General features: G+C 36.2%; 1 protein-coding gene across 2 annotated transcripts in view; it reads left to right on the top strand.

Annotated features, from left to right (window-relative positions):
- Positions 1–27,353, top strand: part of LOC109059144 (mitogen-activated protein kinase kinase kinase kinase 5-like) — a 31,188-nt gene extending 3,835 nt beyond the window's left edge. Inside the window, exons 3-33 of one of the 2 annotated variants that reach the window (XM_042769319.1) lie at positions 2,581–2,638; positions 12,351–12,441; positions 12,605–12,669; positions 12,769–12,824; positions 12,951–12,998; positions 13,108–13,150; positions 13,229–13,301; positions 14,273–14,404; positions 14,634–14,696; positions 14,832–14,913; positions 15,162–15,281; positions 15,517–15,595; positions 18,321–18,379; positions 18,582–18,646; positions 19,250–19,294; positions 19,505–19,547; positions 19,632–19,842; positions 20,274–20,359; positions 20,472–20,513; positions 20,653–20,737; positions 21,097–21,176; positions 21,271–21,331; positions 21,771–21,888; positions 22,684–22,742; positions 22,825–22,928; positions 23,087–23,264; positions 23,435–23,503; positions 23,615–23,707; positions 23,817–23,887; positions 25,680–25,735; positions 26,429–27,353. In XM_042769319.1, the coding sequence (XP_042625253.1) occupies positions 2,581–2,638; positions 12,351–12,441; positions 12,605–12,669; positions 12,769–12,824; positions 12,951–12,998; positions 13,108–13,150; positions 13,229–13,301; positions 14,273–14,404; positions 14,634–14,696; positions 14,832–14,913; positions 15,162–15,281; positions 15,517–15,595; positions 18,321–18,379; positions 18,582–18,646; positions 19,250–19,294; positions 19,505–19,547; positions 19,632–19,842; positions 20,274–20,359; positions 20,472–20,513; positions 20,653–20,737; positions 21,097–21,176; positions 21,271–21,331; positions 21,771–21,888; positions 22,684–22,742; positions 22,825–22,928; positions 23,087–23,264; positions 23,435–23,503; positions 23,615–23,707; positions 23,817–23,887; positions 25,680–25,735; positions 26,429–26,516 (2,523 nt within the window). In that variant the 3' untranslated portion in view covers positions 26,517–27,353. The remainder of the gene's footprint in view (positions 1–2,580; positions 2,639–12,350; positions 12,442–12,604; positions 12,670–12,768; positions 12,825–12,950; positions 12,999–13,107; positions 13,151–13,228; positions 13,302–14,272; positions 14,405–14,633; positions 14,697–14,831; positions 14,914–15,161; positions 15,282–15,516; positions 15,596–18,320; positions 18,380–18,581; positions 18,647–19,249; positions 19,295–19,504; positions 19,548–19,631; positions 19,843–20,273; positions 20,360–20,471; positions 20,514–20,652; positions 20,738–21,096; positions 21,177–21,270; positions 21,332–21,770; positions 21,889–22,683; positions 22,743–22,824; positions 22,929–23,086; positions 23,265–23,434; positions 23,504–23,614; positions 23,708–23,816; positions 23,888–25,679; positions 25,736–26,428) is intronic. The other variant, XM_042769320.1, reaches the window with a different exon arrangement.
- The last annotated feature ends 99 nt before the right edge of the window (positions 27,354–27,452 follow it).

Genomic DNA, 27,452 nt, shown 5'->3' with positions numbered 1-27,452 from the left:
CCATTCATTGAGCAGAGTGCAGGAGTGTGTGTGTTGGTCTGCATATTACATTCACTGCTTCTGTTATTGTTCGCTGGACACACTTCCTGGCTGGGTGTGTGGATTATCTGAGGGTTCAGCAGCATTGATCCGCCCGATTACATTAGGGTCCTAAGGTTACTGTTTACTGTAAGGCTGGATGATGCACCTAAAGCTATTATCTCAATTACAAATGTATATAATTTTTCCTTTTCACAGGATTTGTTCTAATTATATTTAATAACTCATTATGTGTTTGTTTTTAAACAGCTTATTGTACTTATTTACTTATTCATTTATTTTTAACACTACGTTTTGCTTAAGAAAATTTATGTGCACCAATATTGTTGAAATTTAATATGTTAAGTTGTTAAATATTAATGAATTTAATTGATAAGACATGCTTTTTTTGTTATTAAATTAATTTAACGTACACACAGAAACATAGAATTTGGGGGAAAATAAACAGAATTTAGAAAAAATAAAGCATATTTCAAAGAGCCCTAAATAGAACAATACATACTAAAAACAGAAGTAAGGTTTTTTTTTTTTTACATAATTATGACTTGAATTGATTTATCGAAATAGAAAGTTTGAATTAAAATAATCACTTTTTTCACAGTTTTGCTTAATTTATTGTCAACAGCAAAACCATTGCATATATATTGTGATTATTCAATATATTGTTCAGCCCTAGTTTACATATCAAAATGGGCTGGTTTACTGGTCACAAACTAGTTTAGGAATTGTATTCTGAATCATAATGGATTACAGTATACAGTTTAAATTGTATTAAGATTAGTTAACTGTATTCATGCTATGGATACTGTTATCTTACCTGCCAGGTAATAATAATGTAGTTACCTGATCCAGATAACTGATAGCTTCCATGGTGCTACTGTGTGTTTTACAATAAAGATAGTACAAATCAGTCATACTGATACACTTTGTTGTGTGTTAACGATGGACGGCATAGACAGGGATTGGTGTTACGTGTAGTGGGCTGTGTTTTTCTCACTAAGGCTCAGGCCACATGTAACTTCCTCCCTAACACTTGCTGTTCTCCCTCAGATGTGTATGTGTCTTTTTAATCTTGTTGTCTCATACATACATACACACACACAATCATATTTTTCCTGTTTATCTGGCTCAGTCCTAAGATAAACACTTTTTATGAACTGCTAAATCAAACCTGCAGGTTATATGGCAAGCTACAGAGTTCAGAAAATCCTTTCTGGGAATTTTGAAAATGGTGATTTTCTAGATCTGGAGAAGACATTGAATACATAAAATCATATAAATGTCATAGATATTTGTATGGTCAATTTGAAATTTCTCTTTGTGAGTCTCTATAAAGTTTAGGGATGTAACGATTAACTGCGAGCCAGTTGAAAATCGATTCAAAATGTGACGATTCAAATCAGTTGAGATGCAAAACAAATCACGATTCAATTAGGGGTAGGAGTTTATATGAATGTATGTCTGAGGGGAACTTACTGTCTTTAGAAAAGTTAAGATGCTATTTTTTCTTTTCATCTTGCCTCTGTATAATGCATATTAAAGTTCATAAGTGTACCGCTGCTTTGTTTACAGCAGAAACCAAGGAAACGCTTTAAGTGCCACCTGCTGGAAGAGAGTGAAATTTGCGTCTCATTCAGATATTATTTATGTATAGCTTTACAAAACTGAAGTCAAACCATTCTGTTTTTGTGTCAAATTTCAAAATTATGCAATCTAATTTAGATTAAAAACTGCTCATGTTGCATGTATGCAGCATATTTGTTTGGTCATGATTAAAATGCAGTGGTTGCAGTGATGTTAAATGCAAAGAGCACACAAAAGCCTTATTTTGTTTATATGAAGAGATTTCTTTTATTTGTTACTTATTTATTTGATTTGGGGCTTGTTTTAAAATATTGATTTACATTTTTTTAAATGTAGTTTTGTTCTTTACATTTACATTATATTTAAATTTTGATGTTTAGCAGATGCTTTTATCCAAAGCAACTTACAAATGAGGACAATAGAAGCAATCAAAACCATCAAAAGAGCAATAATATGCAAGTGCTATATTATTATTATAGTGTTATATTTAATTTTCACAAAGAAACGTGCAGCATTTTGTCCAAGCAATAATTAAAGGACTTAAATCTCATTTTGTAAAAAAGAAAAACTGTGAATCGAATCATGAAATCAAAATCGTGAATTGAATCGAATCGTTGAGTAAGTGAATCGTTATATCCCCAATAAAGTTCATAAAAATCGATATCCAGTAATCATAAAACATTAATAGAAATGGTAAGAAAATTCACTGGCTAAAATACTAGTTGTCTAAAATAGAGGTAATGAACATTTCATCCAGGACAGCCCAAAAGTCTCTTTTCTGTGTGTGCTTATGTGTTTTGATGGCTGTCGTCCTACTTCCATTTGGAAACGATGAGACTGTTTCCATCGGAGACGCGGCTCTCACTTACACGCTCACATTCCAGTGTTTTGATCGGAAACTTTTCTCGCTCTCTCCTTTTTGAATCACTCTTCCCTCCCTGTGTTTGTATTCTGCAGGCTCGTAACATCTCCACTGGAGAACTTGCAGCAGTGAAGATCATCAAACTTGAGCCCGGTGAGTATGACGCCATTCTCTTGAGCTTGAGGAGGTGTGGTATGTGAAGTCTGTGGTGTAGCTCATATTACACATCCTGTTTTGTTTTTACCAATGGAGAATGAAAGGAGAAATTAAGATTGTTCAGGCTCTGCTGGGACCTCTCGACAGAGTCCTGTCCCACAATTTTAAATGAGTGTAAAGAGTTATGCAGAGTTTATACTTGCTTGGAAATGGTCTTTGGTGATAGCTCACGCACATGTCCAATTGCAGTTAGTTCATATTTAACATAATGTATTTGTAAGTTATAGCATTGAATTATGGACAAAACTGCCAGACTTCAAATATCCCAAGAGATGACTGAAATCATTAAGAGCCAGATCAAGAGAAACAAACATTGTCATTGGAAGTACTTAGTAATGTGGTCTAAATATAGGTAAAGTCTAAATATTTGAATTATGTCCCATATATATATTGGTTGTGCTTGTTATGTTAAAATGTATTTATTAATAAAAGATGATCAGCTATAGTGATGTAGGATGTAATATGGCAGTAAGGTGTATATAAATATATGCGCTGCATGTTTCAGAGTGAAGTGTGGCACTATGTTCATTTTCACTTGAGCAGCTTATGATCTGGTATTATGATCTGGTATTTTGTCTCAGAACGGTTGGATTCATAGTTATTGCTGGTCCACACAAATTCATCTCAGCATGTGCTTCATGTTAAATTGGGATGCTTATAACATGCATTTTGAGCATGGTTTCTGACAAAATAAAAGCTTAATGGTTTAATTTAAAAATCCACAGACACACAATTGTATACAATTGATTATTATTGTTATTATATTGTTTATCTTGAATAATTTTTATTTCACCATTAAGTATTACAAAAATATTTTTTCTTGTTTTGTTTAATATTTTTATTTGGTGCAATAGTAATATTTGTTTTGTTTAAATTTTTGGCAATAATCATAATTTATTATTATTATAGTCAAATTGTGCAGCCCTATTTATTTATTATTTTAAATCACTCACCTTAATTAGACCCCCCCCCCCCCCCCCAAATTGTGTGGTGCATTTAAACAGAAAAAAAATTCTCAGTCACAACTTCTTAGAAGAGAGTTTTGGCACCATAGTTTTGTACCACACTGTAGTGAATTCTTTTGTGCATAGTTGTGATTGTTTGTGTGCAACAAATGTTTACAGTTGAATACCTGTTAGTTACCCTATTGAAGGGACTGGTGGACATGACACAATATGAAAAGGTAATTTTTGACATCTCTAGTATACTTGTAATTAAAAAAAAAATTCACTTCCCATAGTGCTTCAAAGAATTCAAATGAACCTAAATAGGGCTGTTTAGATGGGAGCACCGTACAGTCAAACAAACCACAAATATATTTTCTCCATGCTGTACGGTTCAGTTGGGTCACATTTTTGAGACCAGAGGGGTCCAATCCTCCTCCTGGAGGACCAGCATTCTGCAGAGTTTAGCTTCATTCAGCTCCAGCTCACTTGCCTGGAAGTTTCTAGTCAGTCTGAAGACCTTGAATAGCTGGTTCAGGTGTGTTTAATTAGGGTTGGAGCTAAACACTGCAGGGCAGTGGCCCTCCAGGAACAGGTTTGGACAACCCTGTTTGAGACTTTTGAAGTGTTTTGCATCTTGTATAAAGCCATAATATGTAGACACAATCATATGTCGCCTCAATCCCTTGAAATTTTGCTTGGGAAGTTGCTAAAAAAAAGTTTAATCTTTGGCATCCCTTACCAGTAAACTTAGAAATCAGTTCACCATTTTTCCCACTGAGTGATTGGTTTGGTTTGAGAAGCCTTTATAGAGAATGAAGTTACACAAGTTCCCTTTGATGCTCTCTGTTTGCTTTAATTCTAATGTAACCATGTCCAACACTTCTGTCACAGAGTATGTGAGTGGAGTGGAGCGGCAACAGTTTCCCCTCCACGCTCCAAGCATTCAGTAATCACTCTGCTCCGGGACAGAAACACTGCTTGGCCTTCGCTCCATGGCTAAATTATTTCACTATGCTTGAAAAAGTAAATGCATAATACTAGAAGAGTAGTTTTAACATGGTTTATTGGAACACTACAATTAGCCTAAGTCCCTATTAAATGACTGCTTAACTCGCTTAGCTTACATGTCTGTGCACATCTCTCTCTACTATGGCGAAGCTGAGGGTAGTTACTTCAGAAACAGAAAAAATATGCTGTAACTTCTGCGTTTTTCTTCATTCCTGAATGTATGCACGTGATCTGTACGTTATGTGCGAGCTTGTGTGGTCTGTCCGTGTGCAGCAGTGTAGCAGCACATTAGTTTAGAGTGGAGATTAACAAACTGTACAACTTACAACATGCTTTAATCTCCCCCACTCATCCATCGCCATTTTTACCTTCGTATGTGATCCATATATCTGTCAAGCTAACTAATTATGTTTAATGTGTGATTTGGCATAATTTGTGCTCATGATGCAGCGGTAGCGGAGGTTTCTCAGAGCGAGTGAAAACCACAACACTCGACTTTCAAAAAAATCCCCTCCTAGCTCCAGGCAAAATCACGCCGCTCCACTCCCACTCCACTCTGCTCACATACTCTGGTCCCAAAAGAGGCAGATTGACCTTTTATAGTACTCAGGGTGAGCTGAATGATGTGTGTGCGTTTTTGTCAGAGAGTGTCAGATCGCATGATGCTGTTGATTGTTATCAGATTCCTTCTGTTGGTTGTGTCATTTGCTGTTTTTGTCAATGTCATGTGAAATCAAACATATGAAGTTGAGAAGGGAGGCACCAGAGGAACATTTGGACAAAGTGTGCATGAAAAATAACCGGAATCTGATATCCACCTGGAAAGCAGGTGTGAGCTCTTTTGTGCGTTTGCCTTTTTAGAAAGCTGACTTGTTCTTGTATGTTTAGCAGTCGCCTTTAAAAGAAGCCCATCAGCTGCAGTTTTTGTCTGTGCATCTGTGTGTATTTGTGTAGAGTTGTACGTGACCACCAACGGTATCGCATGGAGAACTGAAAAACTGAAGAACTGACTGTAACTATTGTTGCACTAGCCACATTCTTACCCTGCTGCAGGAAAGGATCTTCAAAAAGATTGAGCTGAGACACTCTTGTCAATGTAGAGGACAGATTTCTTTGTTTGTTTGTTGCCTTTTTTACAGTCCACCACCTAGAAACGATCCAGTCAGAGTAGTGTTGTCAAAAGACCCAGTACTTTGGTACCAAGTCGGTACTAAAAAAATGAAAATGTTACGGTGCCATTTTTTTTTAAGTACCGGTGGTATCGAGTACCCGGTCAACCCAGTTCTTGGTGCGCTATCCGAAAGGTGCGCAGATGCGCTCTCTTCATAAAAGCACTGAGATGAGGTGACCTCAAAAGGAGGAAAGGGAGGGAACTAATAAAAATATTTAAAGACTTTAAAGAAGGTCAAATTGATGAGTTTAAGCAGGTAAGTTTCACAGTGTTTTCCATACATTGGGAAATATCAAAACTGACCGCAACAAACTGATTTTCCAAAAGGCTTTGACTTCGTTGAATAAACATGAGCACTGCACGTGTCAAATTCTAAACCCGGTGCAGGTGTTTTTATCTCACTGTATTTCTGAAGAAAACCGACTGTCTTCAGAAAAGTGTTTGTGAGCGCATATTTGATTACAGCAGTTACTGGGGAAACCTCTCTCTCTCGCGCACTCTACAAGCACCTCCTGCAGGCAGAGAATGAATTTGCATATGCCGCTGTGGGAAACACCGCTTCTGTTATGAATACTATGAAATATTTTAATTTGAATGTCGGTTTGAAATGAACGCTGTTATTAGAGTAGTTAATCGTTAGCATAAGCGCAGCTAACGCTGATATAATGAGCATTAGAATTAAGTTTCTTTATTAACTATTTAATGCTCCTATAACTTTTATTAGGGTAAAACTGGATGATATGATGATATTTACTATTTTTACACACCAGAGGCTTTTTAATGAATTGTGAATCTAAAATATACGTGTTAGAGAATGTACAAATGGTTAACATTGTTTGTGTCATATCAGTCAGAAAAGCAGTTCTGGGCTTTTTTTGTTAAGCTAACTTAGTTGTTATTCTTGGCTTTAAAATTTAAAATCCTTTTAAAATTAAATATGTATACAGTTTGGATTAAATGAAAGTATAGTCAAATTTTTTAATTAGTATGTTTTTGTGTTTTGCATTGGTACCGGAATTGGTACAGAGAACTGTGGATTTTCACTGGTATTGGTACCGAATAGTGAAATTTTGGTACCGTGACAACACTAAGTCAGAGCATAGCAACTGTTTCTGACCAGAGGGACATCTGTCAAGAGTGTTTTTTTGCTGTGGAAGTCTAGGCTCTTGTTCCACTGCTGAGAGCGGATGGGTGGTTTTTGTCACAGTTTTGTTTGTGGAAATGTTAAATATGATTCCCGATTGTAAAATGTGCAGAGCATGACTAAATATAATGGAATCATTAATTGTGAGTAAGATGAAATAATGTTTTCCCCTCTGGTGCACTTTTAATTTGGGATCCATTTGCTGATACTTTCAATTCTAAATTTATCACGAACAACTGGCTAATTTCTCTGCCACAGGTTTAGATCATGGGTTTAGATTGTGGGCTATTTTTGCAGCATCCCTTTGATTTTTTTTTTTTTTTTTTTTTTTTGTATAAACTCCAATATATTAGATAGTTGGTACTAGTTTCTGTCTAATATCAGAAAACATTTTGTTGGCAGAACATTAAAAGAGATCTAATCAGTGACGTCTAGTATACTTGTTGCATTTGAATGCCTCAAGATAAGTGAGGCTTTTTCACGCAAGTCGTTTATGTAGTTTTAAGTGTGTTCCCAAATATTTCACATTGTTACATCAAAATTTAGAATTTACTTATAATTAATAAATTTCTTCTCGGTCTGTCAGCTTTGGTGTAAAAGACAATTAAAAACAATTTCATGACAAACAAATGGAATTGTCTCCCTTGAAAACAAACCACACATATTATGCTGTAATTATGGTGTTAGATACTTTGCTGTTTAAAAGTTTAGTTTTTTTTTTTTTTTTTTACTTATTTATTAATTTAATAAGTTACTTTTTAAAATATATATTTATACATTTTAAAAGGTAGAAAACAGTTATTTTAAGTTGTAGTAATATTTTACAAAATTACTGTAATACTTTTTATTGTATTTTTACCATATAGTTTAAAATCATGTGCATGTTTAAATGGCAAGACTTTAAATGGCAAGACACAAATGATGAATTCCATCAACTGTCCTGAGCTTCTTTGATGTGTTTGTGGGAAATTTTATAAGCACAAAACCTATGGGAATGAGTAAAAAATAAACTGAAAACAATTAAATAAACTGGAACAATTATTACCTGTTACGAGACATGAAGGTATGCACTTGCTCTCCTTGGTCAGACAAAGGCATTAACACACTAGAGAATATTCATAATGAGACAGAAAATATTTCAGCTCAATCTAAAAATCCTGCTCACTATAATGTAGTTCATAGAATATATTACACATATATGCATGTATTTATATATTTATGTTTTATATATATTTTTTTATATTTGTTCTCAGCCATACTGTCCACACTGATTAACTGAAGTAAATGAAAATTCGTATTGTCATTGCTGGTAACTGTGTTCGCTAGAAAAGTATAATAAAGTATTAGTCAAAAAAAAAAAAAAAAATCTGCATTGCTGTGTGAATTCAGTACATTTGTGATTGTGTTCATCCCTTTAATTTAAATGGCTGTATAATGATGTTGAATTACAGTAAAAATCTCACAGAATGTTGTATCCTCTCCCAAATTGTAATTAGTTTTGTAAATGTGGGAATTCCAATCCAAGATATCGAGGAGCTCGGGGATTGTAGCCAAAGGGACAGGTTTAGCTATGGCTAGCTTGATATATGAACAGCTTGTTTTCTGAGAAGTGCATCAAGCTCAGAGGAAGCTGCCTAAGTTCAGCTTTCAGAAGACAAACCCTCAGGCCCTGCTGCTGTTTCTGACACACAGACTCTCATTATCTCATAGACACACACTCTTGGGCATGGCCTGTTTATCTTGAGTGGAGAGGAAGTGGTCAGAGCTGGTGGGCTTGACTTCATTGCTGTGCTGATTCTTGTTTGTCACACAAACATACATTGTGATGCTGCAGATGTACCAGGGATGAGGTGATAAAATGCAAAAGTGTGACTGATTGTTCCTTCTAGTCATTGTCACTGTTCTGACCGCGATGTAATTTTTTTTGTCGGTGTGGAACAAGAGGTTGTTTTTTGTGTGTGAGTTTCTAAGTTAAAGGTCGGCAGCAGAATAGAGAAGTGGCTATAGCTGTTTAACATCTATTACACTATTACAGGTTTGAGGTCATAGAACATATCGAAAGACTGTTTTAAGAAACTACACTACCTCTTTCATCATATTAAAAAGCAGTTTTTACAATGTAATGATCTTACTTTAAAATCTAGTAATTAACCTTGGTTTATGTTTTAAGGGAGGACACATTTCTCCATCGTATTAGTTTTTTCTTTTTTTCTTTTTTTTTTTAATTTTTTTTTTTAGTTTTTTTGTTGGTTAGATTATTGGTTGTATTGAACCGATCAAGAGATTCTCTGCGCATCAGGATGACCAATTCTTGTGTAAAGGAAATCGCACCACCTGCAGGAATCAGTGCAGTATTTATTGTACCACAGCCATTAAAGTCATAAACAGATCATGTGTTTGGGCAAAGATGCCTGTTTTCTGAGTCACACGGTGAATGAAAGCTCTTTAAAACATGAAGGTGTGTGTGTCACTCCTTTAACAGAGCAGGTTGTGAAGCTTGAGGTGTGAAATTTTGCCTTATAGCATCTTTTTTTTTTTTTTTTTTTTATGGGCCAAAGGACACATCATTCATTTAAGTATTTGACTTAAGATTTTAGATTACAGTGCATGTGAATGCATATGTATCGTCTATATTTTAGATGCTGTTGGTCACCAAGTTTTTATTATAAATTTAATAAATAAAAGTTCACTTAAGTGGTCCTGTAGTGGAACAAATAAGTTTTTAAATACAATTACTAAACTACTATTACTAAAATTATTGCAACTTTTTTTTAAGAAATAATTACACAATATTTCTTTCATGGTTTAATGTTAATACTAAATATTTTTTTATTTATTTATTTTTTTTTTTTGTTAAAAGCTCAGTTGAATTAATGTTTTATGCCTTTATTTGATAACCAGGATTTTTTTTTAATGCAAAACACATAATTTCTGAGGCGGAAAAAAAAATATTTAATAGGCTACCATAAAAAAGGGGCCAGAAATATTAAAACTGAAAAACAAAAATGGAATCCAGAAAAATTAAAATGAAAAAAACTGAATTTGGAAAAAAAATTATTTCAATGTTCTCAGTAATATATAAAAACAATGAGCATCGTCAGGTGTTTATAATAAAAAAAAAGTTCACAAACTCCAGTTCAACTCCATCTGAAACGAGTAATAATAATGGGAATAATGATACATCAGGCAAATATGGTGTTCAGAAAAATTATACTTCAGCAGTTTTCAATGCCTTCATTCTTGAAGAGACCTGAGTGTTGTCATGACGTGTGTTGGTATTAACACAGATCCAGCAGGAAGCTAAGCTAATTATCTGTATTACTGGAAGAAACAGGGGGAAACCCATCACACTCACAGGCTTTATTTAGCATTAGAGATCAACCAATATTGTTTTTTTTTTTTTGACAACCGATGCCAATATTTTGGAAAGCAGGGTGGCCGGTGGCCGATATAAAGCAGATATAATTTTATTTAATATTTAAGAAATTTTAAATCATTTGAAAATGGATTAAAAAAATAAGTCAAATAAACATGCTTATACTTCAAATGACAATGTATTTTTCACAAATAAACAAATATTTAATAATATAATTAAAAAGGAAGTAAACACTGTAACCAACAGAGCACTTTTTTTTTTTTCAAACAAAGCCAAGGTAACCCATTTTACATACAGCACACAGTGAAAATGACATGAATATGACATTAGGCAAAAAGCATGAAGCGCAGCATAATTTGAAATCACGAGTTTAAATTTTTTCAATCGCTCGTCACATGAAAGTTGGACTGTCCTCTTGTACATTCAATTCGCAAGGACTGACCGTCATGCAGAGCAAACATGATCGACAGGATACAAATGCACTAGGTCTGTTAAAAAGAGATAAGTGCAATAATTTGCAGAAAACAACTCTTTGCCATCTCGTCTTGCTGTCTGACTCGCACCTGAAGTGTGTGCGCGCACACACACACACACACACACACACACAGATGCGTTTCAGATGGCGCACGAACACAGTTGATTCGTCTTTTCGCAACTCCTCATGTTTGAACAGACACATACACACAGAATTATGTCAATAGTACCCGCCTCGACGATCATTCTCGTAAACGCAGTCAGTTATGTTTTAAATGAATGTAAACAGCTGAGAAAAAAATCGGATGTGTATCATTATACTGGATCCATGCAGTCTGTTTTAAAGGGACAGCAGCCTATAAATCCGTGCTGCTGAATATGTCACTAATGTTAATCAAACAACAAAACAGCTATAACAAAGATTAATCTAAATTTAATTCATACAATGAACACTATGCAGTGTTATTTTACACTTAATTATTAAATTTCTGTACCTGAATAATACGGTCTATTTTTATCTGTGCTTGTAAATTGTGTATTTCTTTTTTTTTCTTTTTCTTTCTTTTTTTTACTGACTGTTCACTTGCCTTTAATCATGTTTGAACTTTCTCAGACTATAGTTTTTGCTATGGTATATGAAGAAGTACTGAAAGTGTATGGAAAGCAAAGTTACGATAAAATAAAATTAGTGTCATAAATTTTTTTGTTTGTATGTTCACACTGATGTTAAAATGACATTTTCTGATTTGTGACATTTCTTTTTATGTACTGCTAAAAAACTGTTGTTCACTTTTTCAGAAGTTGTAGTGATTCTTTTCTTTTCCAAGAAAGAATGTGAAACAAATTGATTATATAATTTTCATTTTTAAATATTATAAAATATAATTGAAATGTTTTAATTTTACACACTTTAAGCAATATCGAAACGCATATCGCATTTTTCTTCAATATCGCACAGCCCTAAAATGCACACTTCATAAGATCTCAGCTGGATTTGACAAAATTTGCAAGGTTTTTGAAATTAGATGTTCATTAGTCATTCAACGATTTGTTTCAATTATATAAATGCGTATTTGATGAATGCTGACGGAAACAGGAAAGTATTATAACGTTTACCTTTCTATTATTAACAGTATAAAAGCAATCGTTATAATACTTTTTTGCGTACATTTTAATTCCTTTGTTTAACAGTTCAAAATAAAAGTCCCGCCACGAACGCATCAGCCAAACTTAAAAACTTATCGGCCGATGCCAATATTTGAAAAATGCCAAATATCGGCCTTGGCGATATATCGGTCGACCACTAATTAGAGATGAGGAGGGTGAAGAGATCAAAGAGTGGTTGAGTTCCACCTTAGGAGACCTTTTTTATATTTGGTAAAAAATTAACAAAAATCCGCTCAGGAGAAGTAAAGGAAAACTGACATGAGTTCTGATATGCTGTCTGTGTTGTCTGATTCAAGCACTCCATCTTTATTTTCACTGTTCAAATTATACAGCTCTCATATATTGATTCCTCTCTCTTTTAGGTGATGATTTCTCAATCATTCAGCAGGAGATTTTTATGGTGAAGGAATGCACCCATCACAACATTGTGGCTTACTTTGGCAGCTACCTCTGGTAACAAATAATTGGATTTTTTCTATTAATAAAGTATTTTAGATGACAAAATTTTATTGCGATTATAAAACATAAGATTTTTAGTTATTTAAAAGATTAAAGATTTATTTAAATGCCCCACATTTAAGCTTAAAGATATACTTTTCTCTCTGTCTCTCTCTAGCCGTGAGAAATTGTGGATTTGTATGGAGTACTGCGGTGGAGGATCCTTACAAGACATTTATCATGGTAAACTGGTTGTGTGTTTTGAAAATATACACCCTCAATTTATTTTTTTTTATCCCGTATTACACTGCTAAATATGTGTGTGTTTGTGTACATGTGCAGTTACAGGTCCACTCTCTGAACTTCAGATCTCCTATGTGTGCAGAGAGACATTACAGGTAAGGTCATTCAAACATGGTCATCTTTCACATGGTCTAATGCTGTAGAGAATTTATTTATTATTATATTAAACCTTTAAGATGATTTAATCTTGAGATGATTTGTGTGTGTGTGTGTGTGTTTAGGGTCTGGCTTATCTGCACTCCAAAGGGAAGATGCACAGAGACATCAAGGTAATACAGCTTTATAATCATTATATGTATTCATTATATTTGGTGTTCTACCTGTTTCAAACTATCTTTCTAACTGCTAGTTAATAACTCTCAACTCATTGTGCAATAGGGGGCGAATATTCTGCTCACTGACAATGGAGATGTCAAATTAGGTGAGATGGTCACGCAATAATTGCAGGGTGTGTGTTTGTGTGCCATTTGAATGTTAAACAAATCTTCCTGTTTTACAGCCGACTTTGGAGTCGCTGCTAAAATAACGGCCACCATGGCAAAGAGGAAATCCTTCATTGGGACGCCCTACTGGTAAGACCTGTTCTATGATGAAGAAGCAGATATATTTAAATATGCTTGGTATACATGTTCTTTTAAGCTCAATGTACATTTGAAAAGTATGGAAAAGATATTACAACATGGGGAAAAAATGGAATAACATCATTATAAAAGACTCTGTGAACATGCATAGAATCTCATAATCCACATTATAAAATAGAAGTATACCATAAGAACAGCAGAGGTGCAGTTCAATGACCAAACGCTGAAAGACTTCCAAAAAACAAAGAAACATGGCAATAAGTGCCTTATTCAGAGTGAATGGCTCCTTCAGGATTTCTGTGAACTACTGTTGTGCCATACACAGTCGGCTAGACGAGGGTGGACACGCAAAGTGCATGTGAAGTTCAGCTCACGAGACAAGAATGCAGCCCTGCAACTTTCAATAGAGAGTTAAGGAGCGTTAAATAGCCTTTTGTGACTTAATCAGACTTTGTGTGTATTTCTGTTCATGATGAGCTTTGATAACTGAGCACACGGGCAGAACCAGCCGCTTCGCCATTATGTTAGAAACCGTTTCCCCTCACTCATTAAATGTCTGTAAAAGTCGAGCAAATGATCAGACCTTAAGTTGTTTTTGAAAGAAGCCTCTTAGGCTCACCAAGGCCGCATTTATTGGATCGAAACTACAGTTAAAAACAGAAATATTGTGAAATATTATTGCAGTTAAAATACTTGTTTTCTGGTTTAATATATTTAAAAAAAAAAAAAAAAAAGTTTTTTTTTTGTGTTGTTGTAGATGTGTTTTTTGAGGATATTTTTTTTTTGTGACATGATCGTTCTAAGATGCTGATTAAGTGCTCAAGAAACATTTCTGATTATTATCCACATTGTAACCTGTACTTGCTGAATAAAGGGACTCATTTCTTTTAAAAAGAAAAAACTTTAGAACAGTAGTGTTTGTGGATTTTAATGTCTCGTCTGCTCTGTGTTTGTGTTTATAGGATGGCTCCAGAGGTGGCGGCAGTGGAGAAGAATGGGGGTTATAATCATCTGTGTGATATCTGGGCTGTTGGAATCACATCTATAGAACTGGCAGAACTACAACCTCCCATGTTTGACCTTCATCCCATGAGGTATACTCACACACACACACAGTTGTTGCCAGTGAGCAGATATGTTTTTAACCAAGGCATTTGCTCCAGGCCCAAAGTTATTGTGAATCTTAATAACTTAATTATGTGCAAAAATGTTTGGAGCCGTGATAATTAACCATTAGACTACCACCAAATCCTCACATATTTACTCAGAGATTTGTATCTTTATGTGATCTCCTCCTTTCTTACTTTTTGTGTGTATGTGCAGGGCTTTATTTCTGATGTCTAAAAGCAACTTCCAGCCACCCAAGTTAAAGGACAAGACCAAATGGTTAGTCTCTCTGGCCTGTTTGTATATTTGAGTTATAGAGAAATATACAGTGTGTTCTGAATGAGTCTTTTACAAATAAAATGTTCAATCCCTATCTCTTTCCTTTTCTGTCTTAACTTTCTTGCTTTTCTGCAGGTCAACAGCCTTCCATAATTTTGTTAAAATTTCCCTTACAAAAAACCCTAAGAAGAGACCAACAGCTGAGAAGCTGCTCTCGGTAAAAAATTCCTCTCAATCTCCATTTTAATCTTTTGAACAGTAGTTTAAATCACAGTATGCTGTGGTAAAAGTATCATAATTAGAAATATATGTGTAATATGAAAAAATGTGTTCATCGCTTGTGTTCATACAGTCAATATTAATTATCTTCTTGATTGCATTCCTCTATTCTGTTATTTTTGTCTGAATATTACGTAGGCTACTTCACAAGCAGCCACTTGTACTTGTCTCTGTTTTTGCATGCAGCACTTATTTGTGGCTCAGACAGGTTTGACTCGACGGTTAGCTTTAGAGCTACTCGATAAGATGAACAACCCAGATAATCATCAGTCTCACTTCAGCCAGGGAGATGAAGATGACCTGGAGGTAACCCATGTGACTTTTGTGTGTATGTGTGTGCAAATGCGCATGTACGAGAGAAATGGCAAGTTAGTATGTACGTCTGTGAATCTACTCTGTCTGTTAGTGTGTGAGAGTTTGTGTGTAAATGTCAGAGTTTCAGTGTATGAGTGTGAGTCCACATGACTTTAAATGGTAAATGTGTGCAAACGATTGTGTGTGGTATAACTTGTTTTTACTATTATTCTTTCTCTGGTCGCAGCCACTTGCTGAGCGTCACACCATCCGCTCGTCCCACAGCAGAAGCTCTCGTGCTGAAAGGACAAAGTCACAGATCAACTGTACGTCAGTCACAGGCCTGAGCATGATTATGAGTGTCTCACTGTCATACTATCCCCATTGAACCCCAAAACAGTTTCATTCGTTATTTTGTGTGCTCTATTTAGTTCCTGGCTGGAAATCTTATATTTCAATTTATAATACTGGTCATCTTAACCATCGAAATATAAAGTATTATCTTTACTAAAAGCTACTCTTTGGAATCCAAAAGTAGTAGCCTGAGGGGTCTGGTGTCTCTGGTTAAAGATCTATGTAACCGAACTTGTGATCATTTAAGATTTACTCAACTCAACTCAAACTTTATTTATAAAGATTTTTAAAGAACTCTTCTGGAACAAGAGTGATGTAAAGTGATGTATAGAGTAAAAAAGGTATTATAGTATAAAAACAAATTAAAAATAATAATAGTAAAATAAAAGGAACATTCAAAATAAGTAAATATTAGTAACAACAAATATTATACACTGCTAAAAAACATTGTCAAAAGCTAGATAAAACAAATGAGTTTTAGGCACCCTCTGAAAAACACCCAAAGTTGGAGCTGCCACAGAGAAAGCACAATCCCCTCTACAAGATTGCAGAACCATTAGAAGTAGTTGATCATTTGAGTGCAGAGATCTGCTGGATTGACAAACACTAATTAAATCAGTAAAATAGTCAGTTGATAGACCATGCACAGCCTTATAAACATACAACAATGCTTTGAAATGAATTCTGTATCATATAGGTAACCAATGCAGTTTGATTAACACAGGAGTAATATGCTCTCTCCCCTTTGTACCTGTTAAAAGTCTGGCAGCTGAGTTCTGAACAAGCTGCAAAAAAGAGAGAGAAAGCTGATTCAAACCCAGATACAACACATTACAGTAGTCCAAATGAGATGACACAACCTTCTCCATATCTTCAAAAGAGAGCATGGACTTAAACTTCGATATTGACCTTAGATGGAAAAAGCTGTTTTTAACAACAGCATTAGATTGAAGGGCCTTAGATAGCTCAGAGTCAAAGATGACACCAAGGTTTTTTTTACACTGGACAGTTTCTTCCCAGGAAACTGCCCCAAGCAGTCATAGACATTTAGGGCAGCTGTGGCCTAATGGTTAGAGAATTGGACTTGTAACCTGAAGGTCGCAGATTTGAGTCTCGGTGCTGGCGGGAGTTGTAGGTGGGAGGGAGTGAATGAACAGCGCTCTCCTCCACCCTCAATACCGATGGCTGAAGTGCCCTTGAGCAAGGCACTGAACCCCCAGTTGCTCCCCGGGCGCAGGATATAGCTGCCCACTGCTCTGGGTGTGTTCACTTCATACTGCTGTGTGTGTGCACTTGGATGGGTTAAATGCAGAGCACCAATTCCGAGTATGGGTTACCATACTTGGCAAATGTCACGACTTTCACTTTCACATCATTTACATAACCCTTATTACCAAATAAAAGCATCTCTGTCTTATCTTCATTCAACTGAAGAAAATTATTTGCCAACCAGCATTTAACCTCTGTCAGACATTGATGCAGAGACTGCAAAGCACATTTATGGTCCTGTTTGAATGGTAAATAAATTTGTGAATCATCCGCATACAAGTGATAATGAATCTCAAATTTTTCAAAAATAAAACTCAATGGCAACATGTACAGAGAAAATTGGTCCCAGAATAGAGCCCAGAGGAACCCCTCAGGCAAGAGGAGCAGTAGAAGAAAAGTAATCACCTAAACTGACTGAAAATGTCTAAGCCCTGAACACCAACATGATTCTTGAGATGAGCAATAAGTATATCGTGATCAACTGTATCAAATGCTGCAGTAAGAACTAACAAAAGTAGAACAACACAACTCCCAGAGTCAGCGCCTCCTAAGATATCATTGGAGACAGATATCAAAAGAGCAGACTCTGTATTGTGGCCTGCAGAGAAGGTAGGCAAAAAACTTGTCAATTGATTAATAGGATTGGCAGGAGTGATCAGATCATTGCTAGCAGATGAAATTTGAGATCTAATTCCAGCGACCTTGCAAATAAATTTTTTTAAGAATGCTTCACATATATCAGCAGAAGGAATGAGTGATGGGGTGGCAACAGGATGGAGCTCAGCGTTTACAGTAGAAAAAAATACTCTAGAATTTCTGGAAATAATGGCAGAAAAATAATTTGCTCTAGCTAATTTGACAGCCATTTTTAGCCTTGAAAGGAGCCACAAAATCTAAATTAGCAGAACAAGAAGCGTTAAATTGATTAACGAACTCTTCAAAATCCATACTATGACAGGGAGATTCAAACAAAGTAAGTAAAAGAGAAACCTCAGAAGCTGCTGAGAAACTACTAGCTGTGTAAGGAGTGAGGACACGAGATGAAACAGGAACAGAAACATTACTTAAAACATCACATGTAAAATTAGAGCTAAAAAGAACAGTCTTATGATCAGAAAAAACAGTATCAATAATTTTCAGATTACCAACAGAAAACCCCAAAGATAAAATAAGATCAAGAGTGTGACCATGCTCATGAGTTGGACCAAAAACACACTATAAAAGATCAAATGACTCTAATAAATTTTTTGAACAAGGGCTTTGACAGGCAACACACATGTATATGTACAAAGTGTTCCAGTGGTGTTGAACCGAATGTCAAAAATATTGCAGAGTGCAGATAATTAATGGTGAAATGTTTTTGTCTTGTCAGTGGCATGTTAGGTTAATAAGTGCAGTAATAACTCTACTTTCATCTCTGTACTTCAGTTGATAGGATTCAGTTTGAGAAGCCGATGAGGAAGGAGACTGAAGCAAGTGCTGAGATGGTAAGAGAAATACATCACTGATATTAAACACACACACTACAGAATAAACTTGCAGTTCATTGTTTGATAAGCTTAAAACCAAACATTTTCCATGCAAATATCTGCCAGGTAAATTGTCTGTTTACCCAGATCAGATATGCAATGACCCTGACTTGTATGTTTTTAAAAGAGAGTGTGTGTATATATGGTTCTTTCTTTGCAGGATGTGAAAGACAATGATTTCTCCTCCCCCTGGAGCCCGTTTACAGAGGGCCCCATCACCTCCAGGTAACCATTAAAAGTTTTCTTTGTGACTTCATGAATGATTTCATTCCCGCTACTGCCACCCGCATGAAAACGCCGCAAGCAGTCATTTCTCTGTTCTGTCTGCAACATTTCTCTGAGGTCCCCAAAAGTTACGCACTTCCTTCTTTCTGCAGAATCTCACATGAGATCTGCTTGCATTCCCTCTACTTTGACTGTTCTGTTGTGTTCTTTCTTTTCCCCGTTTTCCTTTACTTTTTCCCTCTTGTGCACTCCTCCACTGAAGAGTCTTCTGAAGAGCGTTGAGGAGGAGTTGTTTATACGGTAAAAAAATTGGTTTGTGTAGCTGTTCTTTAACAGAACCATGGAAACTTCAACGCAGGGTTTAAAATTAACTCTCACCAAGAGCCCAAATAAGAGAAAAAACAGGCTTTTAGTACTAAAGGAAATGAATAGAAATGTATGTGTGGTGTAAATAATTGCAGTATAACTGGTAAAAGGAAAAATACGATATCAGGTTTGGTAAAAAATGTGATATTCATTCCATTATTTAGTTTCTTTTAACCTTGAACTAATAAGCTCATGAATATTGTCTCTTTCTGTCCATTTCTCTCGTTCTGTCTCTGAAGGGCATTTGGCGCCATTAGAAGATGCTTTTGAGGATGTCGATCTGTAAGTGTGGCACTCTTACACATTAAACATTATCTTAAAGACTTTTTTATTCTTCTTGGGTTTGATCACTTGGGGTTGTAAGGTATCATATTCTGTAAAATCAGCATTGGAAAAAATATGTGCTGAGAAAACTACAAAATTTATCCCAAGCAAAGTCCAACTGAGTCACTCGATTCTTTTTCTCTCTCTGTTTCATCTCCCCCCTCTCAGTTCAACTCTTAAACAGGGAAGGCCACCACCGCTTCCTCCTAAGGTGACTGTGACTTTGTGTATAGGTGTACATCTCTATAACAATTTTTTTTATTGGTGTGTTTTTGAAAATTCTTATTCTTCTCAGCCTTCTCAGCCTCGGTTGAGCAGTGAATCCGATGAGTTTGCTTTGACCGACGGCTGTCAGACGGTGCGGAGGCTCCCAGGCTCAGAGCCTGTCCCAGTGGCTCGTAGACAGAGCACACCTGAGAGAGGAAGTAATGCAGATCACTCCCACTCAGACTACCTGTCTGTGAGCGTCAGCAGCCCAGGACTGCTCTCACACACCGCAGACCATGGTAAGACACACACACACACACGCTCATTCTCCAAATCATGATTATACACAGCTACTGTTCATGTACCACTCTCATGTATATTGAACTGTTCAAAAGTCTCTCTGATTAAAAATACAATAAATACAGTAATATTGTGAAATATTATTACAATTTAAATAATGGATTATAATATAATACACTTACAATATAATACAATATAATAATTTTCATACATTTTAAAATGTGATTTATTTCTGTGATGCCAAAACCTAATTTTCAGAAGCCATTACTCCAGTCTTCAGTGTCATATGATCCTTCAGAAATCATTCTAATATGCTGATGTGGTGCAATATTGAACAATGAATTTTGACCAGACTTGATCAGAATGACACATTCCAGAAAGTCAGAATAAATGATCAGATTTGATCCGATTTCTCTCTCCCTCGCTGTAGAGGAAGATTCAGACGGAAGTGTAAATGGAGATGTTTCAAAATCACCTCCCGGTCGTCCACAGAGAAAAGAGAGAAAAGATTTTCCTGTAAGTGTGTTTGTGGTGGGTGGGTGGGGGGGTGAAATGTGTCTTGCTGAGACGAGTGTGACGCAGGAGAAGAACGTTGCTCTCTACTCATTTTTCTGTTCTCTTTTTATAGAAATCTGCTATTAACGGCCTGCCGCCCACTCCCAAAGTCCTGGTGAGTGACATCACACATCACTTATGCTGATTAAATGCTAATATCTCACTATTCAACAGTTATTGGCGCAGTCCTTTATTTTAATTCTGTATTTTATAACTGTCATAAGCTCACATATTACCTCTCTGCGTGTCTGCAGATGGGAGCTTGTTTCTCAAAGGTCTTTGATGGTTGTCCTCTTAAAATTAACTGTGCCACTTCATGGATTCACCCGGATACTAAAGGTAAAGTGCCAATAACCGATAAATAGGTCTGATATAAAATTTTAGTTTTTAATGGCTAAGATTTTTATATAATAAAATAATTACAAATAAATCTTTTGTGTTTTAATGTATTTTATAATGTCATTTATTCCTGTGATGCAAAGCTGAATTTTCAGCATCATTACTCCAGTCTTCAGAGTCACGTGATCCTTTAGAAATCCTTCTAAAATGCTGATTTGCTGCTCGTTCTCATATGCCACTCCAATGCTGATTCTTTATATAATTAGTGTTGAAAGCAGTTTTGCTGTTTAGTATTGGAAAATGTTGATTCTTTGATATGAGCCTGTAAACACTACTACTTCTTTTTGGGTTTTTTTTAGACCAGTATCTGATATTTGGCACTGAAGACGGTATCTACACTCTGAACCTGAATGAGCTACATGAAGCCACCATGGAGCAGGTAGAGCCTAAACTCTGACCTTTCACCTTTACCCTTGACCTTGAATAGACAACAGGTCCATGAACTCACAACCTGCTGTTTTGATGCGTTTCAGTTGTTTCCACGGCGATGCACATGGCTGTACATAATCAATAATAATCTGATGTCATTATCAGGTGAGTGAGAGTGATGTGGGAGCGGCTCTTCTGTCTTTCTGTTACTGAGATTCTCTGTAGAACCTATATGATCCCTTTCTGTCTTTCTGTCCGTTTCTCCCTGTGTTCACGGCTGATTTCACTGCTTGCTGGCTCTTCTAATGCCTAAATCACCATAATCAGAAGGTAAAATGTCAAACCTCTGTCCTCTACCGCACACATCCACACAGCTAATATCACATCATCTTTCTGGCCTCATTCTTAATCTGATTTTGATTCAACTTGCATAACTACACAGCTCAGCTTTTCTTTGTGCAGGGAGTAATGACTAGTCATTTCTGTGGGGCATCATTTTCCATTCTCATCAGCACAAATGATATGAATTGTCATTTGTTGGATTTCCTTTGTGTTGTCATACCCTGTGTAAGGTACGTGTGTGATGTGTGTTATCTCTCGTTTAAAGGGAAAACATTTCAGTTGTATTCCCATAATCTGATTGGGCTGTTTGAACAGCTCAGGAAACCTGGACTGGCCACACAATTCCACACCCACAGATTCCCTGACAGGATACTGCCCAGGTACACACACACACACACACACACCGTTTTTGCACATTTCACAGTATATTTGCCAGGATTTTATTAGCAACATAAAGTTAAGAAACACTTTGATAATAGTTGTTAGCCATTCCTAAAGAAAGTGTCCTTACACTTGGAGCAAATCGTTAAATAGTATAAAAAATTGATTTGTGTGTGTTTATGTATTTAAATGTTAAAAATGTCAGAAACATGCCTTGATTATTTTTAATTAGATCTAAAGACACAAGAAGTATTAACATTAAAAATCAAGGCACATTTTTAATACTATGTGTGTATGTATGTGAATGGATGAAGTATATATAATTTTAAGATTTATTTTTTAAAAAGTTTAATTTAAAAAATATTTTAAAAATAATAATTTATCTTTTAACATTATTTTACATGAATCTATTATATGCAGTTTATTAAATATTTTAAAGCTATTAGTTATATCACTAACGTGTGAAATATGACCTTTTAGTATTATCTATGTACTATTATAGTATTTGTTTATATTTTGTAGTATTTATTTTTATATTTTCAGTTTTAGTCATTGTTATTTACTTGTTATTTTTATTTGTTTTTTTAATAGTTCTATTTTACGTTTATTTCAGTTTTAGCCATTTTAGAATTTGAACTTAAACTTATTTTTCCATAAAAGTAAAAATTTTCATCTTATATTTTATTTTATTTTAATTCAAATTTATTGAATTTTTTCAAAAATTATTTTTAATTAACATTTAAATAACATTTTAATTTTAGTTAACAATAACAACACTGTTGTGTGCTTCACAGGAGATTTGCTCTCACCACCAAGATCCCCGACACAAAGGGATGCCACAAGTGCTGCATTGGTAAAGCTTTAAACACTTCTGTACAAACACAAACATGCACACTCGGATTGAGATTGATCTGCTCACTTTCTCTCTCTTTCAGTGCGGAATCCGTACACAGGTCACAAGTATCTCTGCGGAGCTTTGCAGTCTGGGATTGTTTTGCTGCAGTGGTATGAACCTATGCAGAGATTCATGCTTATAAAGGTTAGACATGCAGAACACAATATTTGCAAACCAGAAGGAAAGTTAAATTTAATCCAGACTGAATAAAACATAATGGCATATTACATTTAAATAATGGCAGCTTTTAAATCTCTCTCTCTCTCTCTCTCTCTCTCTCGCTCGCTCGCTCGCTCTCACAGCACTTTGATTTCCCGTTGCCCAGTCCGCTGCGTGTGTTTGAGATGCTGGTGGTCCCTGAGCAGGAGTATCCTCTGGTGTGTGTGGCGGTCAGTCAGGGCACAGAGCCGGGACAGGTGGTTCGCTTCCAGACCATCAATCTCAATTCCTGCTCGTCCTGGTTCACTGAGATCAGCACAGGTATGGCACGCTCTCTCTCTCCCTCTCTCTCACACACACACACACACACACACACACACTCTCACTCACTCACTCACTTTATTCTACTCCTTCATACTGTCCTATACCATGCTTTTCAGTACTGTCAAATGGACCTAACAGTTTTAGTGTGTATGTTTATCTTGGTGTAGGAGGTAACCAGGTCGATGCGATCCACGTGACGCAGCTGGAGAGAGACACTGTACTCGTGTGCCTGGACAGTGAGTGAAACAACATTCAGCATACACATTAATAATCATTATTTTACAAAAACATAAACACAAAAATTATTACAAATTTCTAATGTTCCCTTTTTTCATGTGTGTGTTTAGAGAACGTAAAAATAGTGAACTTGCAGGGAAAGCTAAAGTCTAATAAGAAACTGGCATCTGAGCTGAGCTTTGATTTCTGTGTCGACTCCGTAGGTGAGAGATTCACTTCTGCACTCGCATAGCTCTGATATGCTTTTATTCTATTGTGTAGTGTATGATGGGTGTGTGTAACCTTAAATATATGTGTGTGTGTTTGTGTCAGTGTGTCTCCAGGACAGTGTTCTGGCCTTCTGGAAACATGGGATGCAAGGGAAGAATTTCAAATCAAATGAGGTAAAAGCAGATTTTCAATATTGCATCTGTTGATGCATTCAAACCTGTGATGCTAGCACAAGCACTGGTGAAACATCTTGTGTACATACCAGAGGTATCTATTTGTATAATGTGAGTGAGATTTTGTTTCCCATTCCTTGGGTCTGTAGTGTCTAACAATAAAATGCCAAAGGTCTTCTGGAGGTGAAGCACAGTGTTTATGAAATATGATAGTGATTGTGTGTGTGAGACATAGATGACAGAGTGTGATGGATGATGTAAAATTCATGTACAATCAGAAAGCTCCAGCTGGCCAGAGAGTAATGAATTAAATTATTCAGCTGTTTTTCCTCCTCTCTGACTCCAATGAAAAGGGGTCGGCACCTACACCCCTCAAAAGTGTGTCTGTGTGTGTATTTAGGGAGAGCTTTACAGCCTGCCAGGTGGTGCACCTGCATTGCCAACCATTGTATTTTGAGAACAAAAGCCAGAAGTAATGCCGTACAGGGTGTGTCGTAGTGATGACGCATGTTATCGCGCGACTCTTTTAGCGGGTGTTTTGAAGGCAGATCAACGTTCGCAACGAAACAAATATGTGCAAACTGTAACAAAGCAGAGATCAGTTAGTTCCTCACTAGGGCTGTCACTTTTGTGAAAATTTTTTTGATTTTTTTAAGACATAAGTGTTCATTGAATCGATTGTAAAATCGATTTTCCATGTCTAAAAAAAAAAAAGATGTTTCCATTTTCAATGCCAAATAACGGACGAACGTAAAGAGAGCAATATTTCTTATTTATTGGCATGAAGTTTCATGCAGAATAACAAACAGCAACAGGAGTGCAACATTCTCGAAAAAAAAATATATAGAGTGGACTGCTGCCATAACATAAATGAAAAACATTATTGTAGGCTTCAACCCGGCTGCATTTATGATTTAGGCAATTCAAAAAACTCCAAAATTATTTTAAATAATGATTCAATCCATTTCAAACAACTGTTAAAAAATGAAACTTTAAATGGACTTACTTGAAGTTGAGAACAGGCCATGTGTGTTTTTTATTGAACGTAACCGACACTTAGGCTAGGCGGCACTACGCAGGCATAATGAAATGCGCAAAAAGGCTATTTTATTCGGGGTTATCACATGTCTCTCGTGTTGCACACGTTTATTGCCGTTGTCCTCCATTTTCTTTGCAAAACACTAGATGCAGCAATTGAAACCGTGAAACTATGGGCGCGTAAAATTGCTGGGTATTTTCTGTCTAGCTTTCGCAACGCCTACTGCACTTTCGGAATTGTTTTTCTTTTTCTGCTTGTGAGTTATGTTACATCTATATTTTTTAATTGTTTAATTCTTTTAAAATTAATAGTGTACATATTTGGTTAAAATCGATTCCCTATTTTCGTTTTCGAAACTTTTTTTGGTTGGTCCGATCAGTTGTGCAATCGATTTTCGAACAAAAAGTGAGCCCTATTCCTCACTTTCCGTGCTGAAGCTGAGATCGTTCCCCAGCTTAAGTGAAAGTTAACGTGCCTAGCGTTTTCAACTCGTACATTACACGTCACACCCTGATATCATGTTCTTTTCAAGAGACCTTTACGGGTTGTGTGTGAACGCACGCACATATTCCAGGTAATCACTGGCAGTGTGAAAGGGGCTTAATTTGTTCAGTGTATTTTTTGTTTATTTTAAAAGTTTTTTTTTTTTATGTCCATGCTTGTACAAAAGTTTCATTAAATGGCTCTCCTGGAACTTTTTTTCTCCAGGTATACAGTTGTTTATTAAAGAATATTTTTTCCACTTGTCTGCAGGTGACACAGGAGATTTCGGACCCAAGTAGAGTGTTCAGACTCCTGGGATCAGACAGGTTAGAACCCGATCAAATCATTTCTGACTTTCTTTCTTTCTTTTGTATCCTGGAAACAATACTCTCTGCCTCCATGTCTTGCCAGAAACTCTGCATGTAGCACATGCAATGGACAGAAATAGAGACATGAGGAGGAAAAAAAGCCAACAGGGAGAGAACGTAGTGTCTCTACTGGTTTTGTTTCTATAGTGAGGGAAGCCCTGGGTTAGGTTGATGGGGGACCTGAGCTTTGTATGACGTACGGGATTAAATTAGGTCTGTCAGTTTAACACCCAAGCTCACTGATGAGGGTTTTGTTCTGCTGTCTTAGACTGTTTCCTGCCAACATTCTGCCAACACAAAAACATATTTGTCACCATACATTGATGCCACATACACAATGGCCCTGCACGACCCCAAGACCCTCTTTAGGACATACTGTCTCTCTTTCACTCTCTCTCTCTCTCTCTGAGATCTCCATATTTTATTTACACTGGCAGTGCCAGGCTTGTGTCTTGGTGCTGTAATTTCATCTGACGCCTGCTGCTGAGGACACGACCAGCCTCCCATTTGCAACAACATCACGCAACCCCTCTATATTTGCATAATCATGGCTTTCTTCCACCCTTTTACACTCACCTCCTCTATATGGTACATGTTGATTCTGATAAGAGTATTTGTGTGTTAATATTTGTGGGCATTTGTGCATTCTAGGGTTGTTGTTTTGGAGAGCCGGCCTACAGATAACCCTACTGTTCTCAGTAACCTCTACATCCTGGCTGGACATGAGAACAGTTATTAGCTCCGCCTCCTTCAGCCGTTCAGGCACGCTGCTCCTGGAGCCATTGCAGTACCCATGATGCATTACTTTCGGAACGGCACCAACGCTGGACAACCACAGCTGAGCTGCTGAGCAGACTGTGTTTAGTGCTAAATCTCACTGCAGCCTTATGCCATACGCTGCCCACCGCCAGAGACACCCAGACTTCTCGCCACTTCAGCCATTCAGAATCAAACATCATGCAGTCCTACAGCAGCCAATCAGATTTTTGCAAATCAAGCAAGCAGTTGCCAGAACTACAAGCAATAGTGCTCTGTGTTAAATACTTGTTTTTTAAAACCCTATTAAATGTAATAATTCTAAACATTAAACCAACATTAAAGCTGTAAAAATAGAACTTTGAGCAAAATGCATTGCTGCTCAAAAAGTGCCATATAAGAGAACGGTTTTATTAAACATAACTAACTTCTGAGGTTTTGTGTTAATGTGGATTTAAAATGTCAGGTTTTCATGCCGGCTAAAGGGGAGAGTTTTGGGAGAATGAGTGAGTGTTATTTATGTGAGTGAAGCATTTGGCCCTCATGAGTGAATATTTTTTTGCTGCAGGTCATTTTCTCCTTGTTTGTTGCAGCTCTTTTATTTTCTCCAGCTGAGTAAAATTTTTACATTTCAGTTATCTCTTTTTAAAAGTAACTTTAACTCAATAGTTGCACCATGTAAGCACTTTTGTACATGTTCTTTTTTGTATTTAAAAATGACTAAACATGGGAGATGTGAGGTTACTGTGATATCTCAAGTGTTTCCGTTGCTGTAGGTTTAATGTATGCAGCATTTGTAATAAAAAGGCAGTTGTTAATACTTTGGGATGTTTATGAAAGTTATTTCAGAACTATTTTTTCAACAAAAACAAAAAACACAGAATTATAATGAAAATCTCTCAAAACCAATATATTTGGA

This window comes from Cyprinus carpio, chromosome A13 (genome assembly GCF_018340385.1).
Source record: "Cyprinus carpio isolate SPL01 chromosome A13, ASM1834038v1, whole genome shotgun sequence".
Lineage (NCBI taxonomy): Eukaryota > Metazoa > Chordata > Actinopteri > Cypriniformes > Cyprinidae > Cyprinus > Cyprinus carpio.
This window is presented reverse-complemented; position numbering and strand designations above follow the sequence as displayed.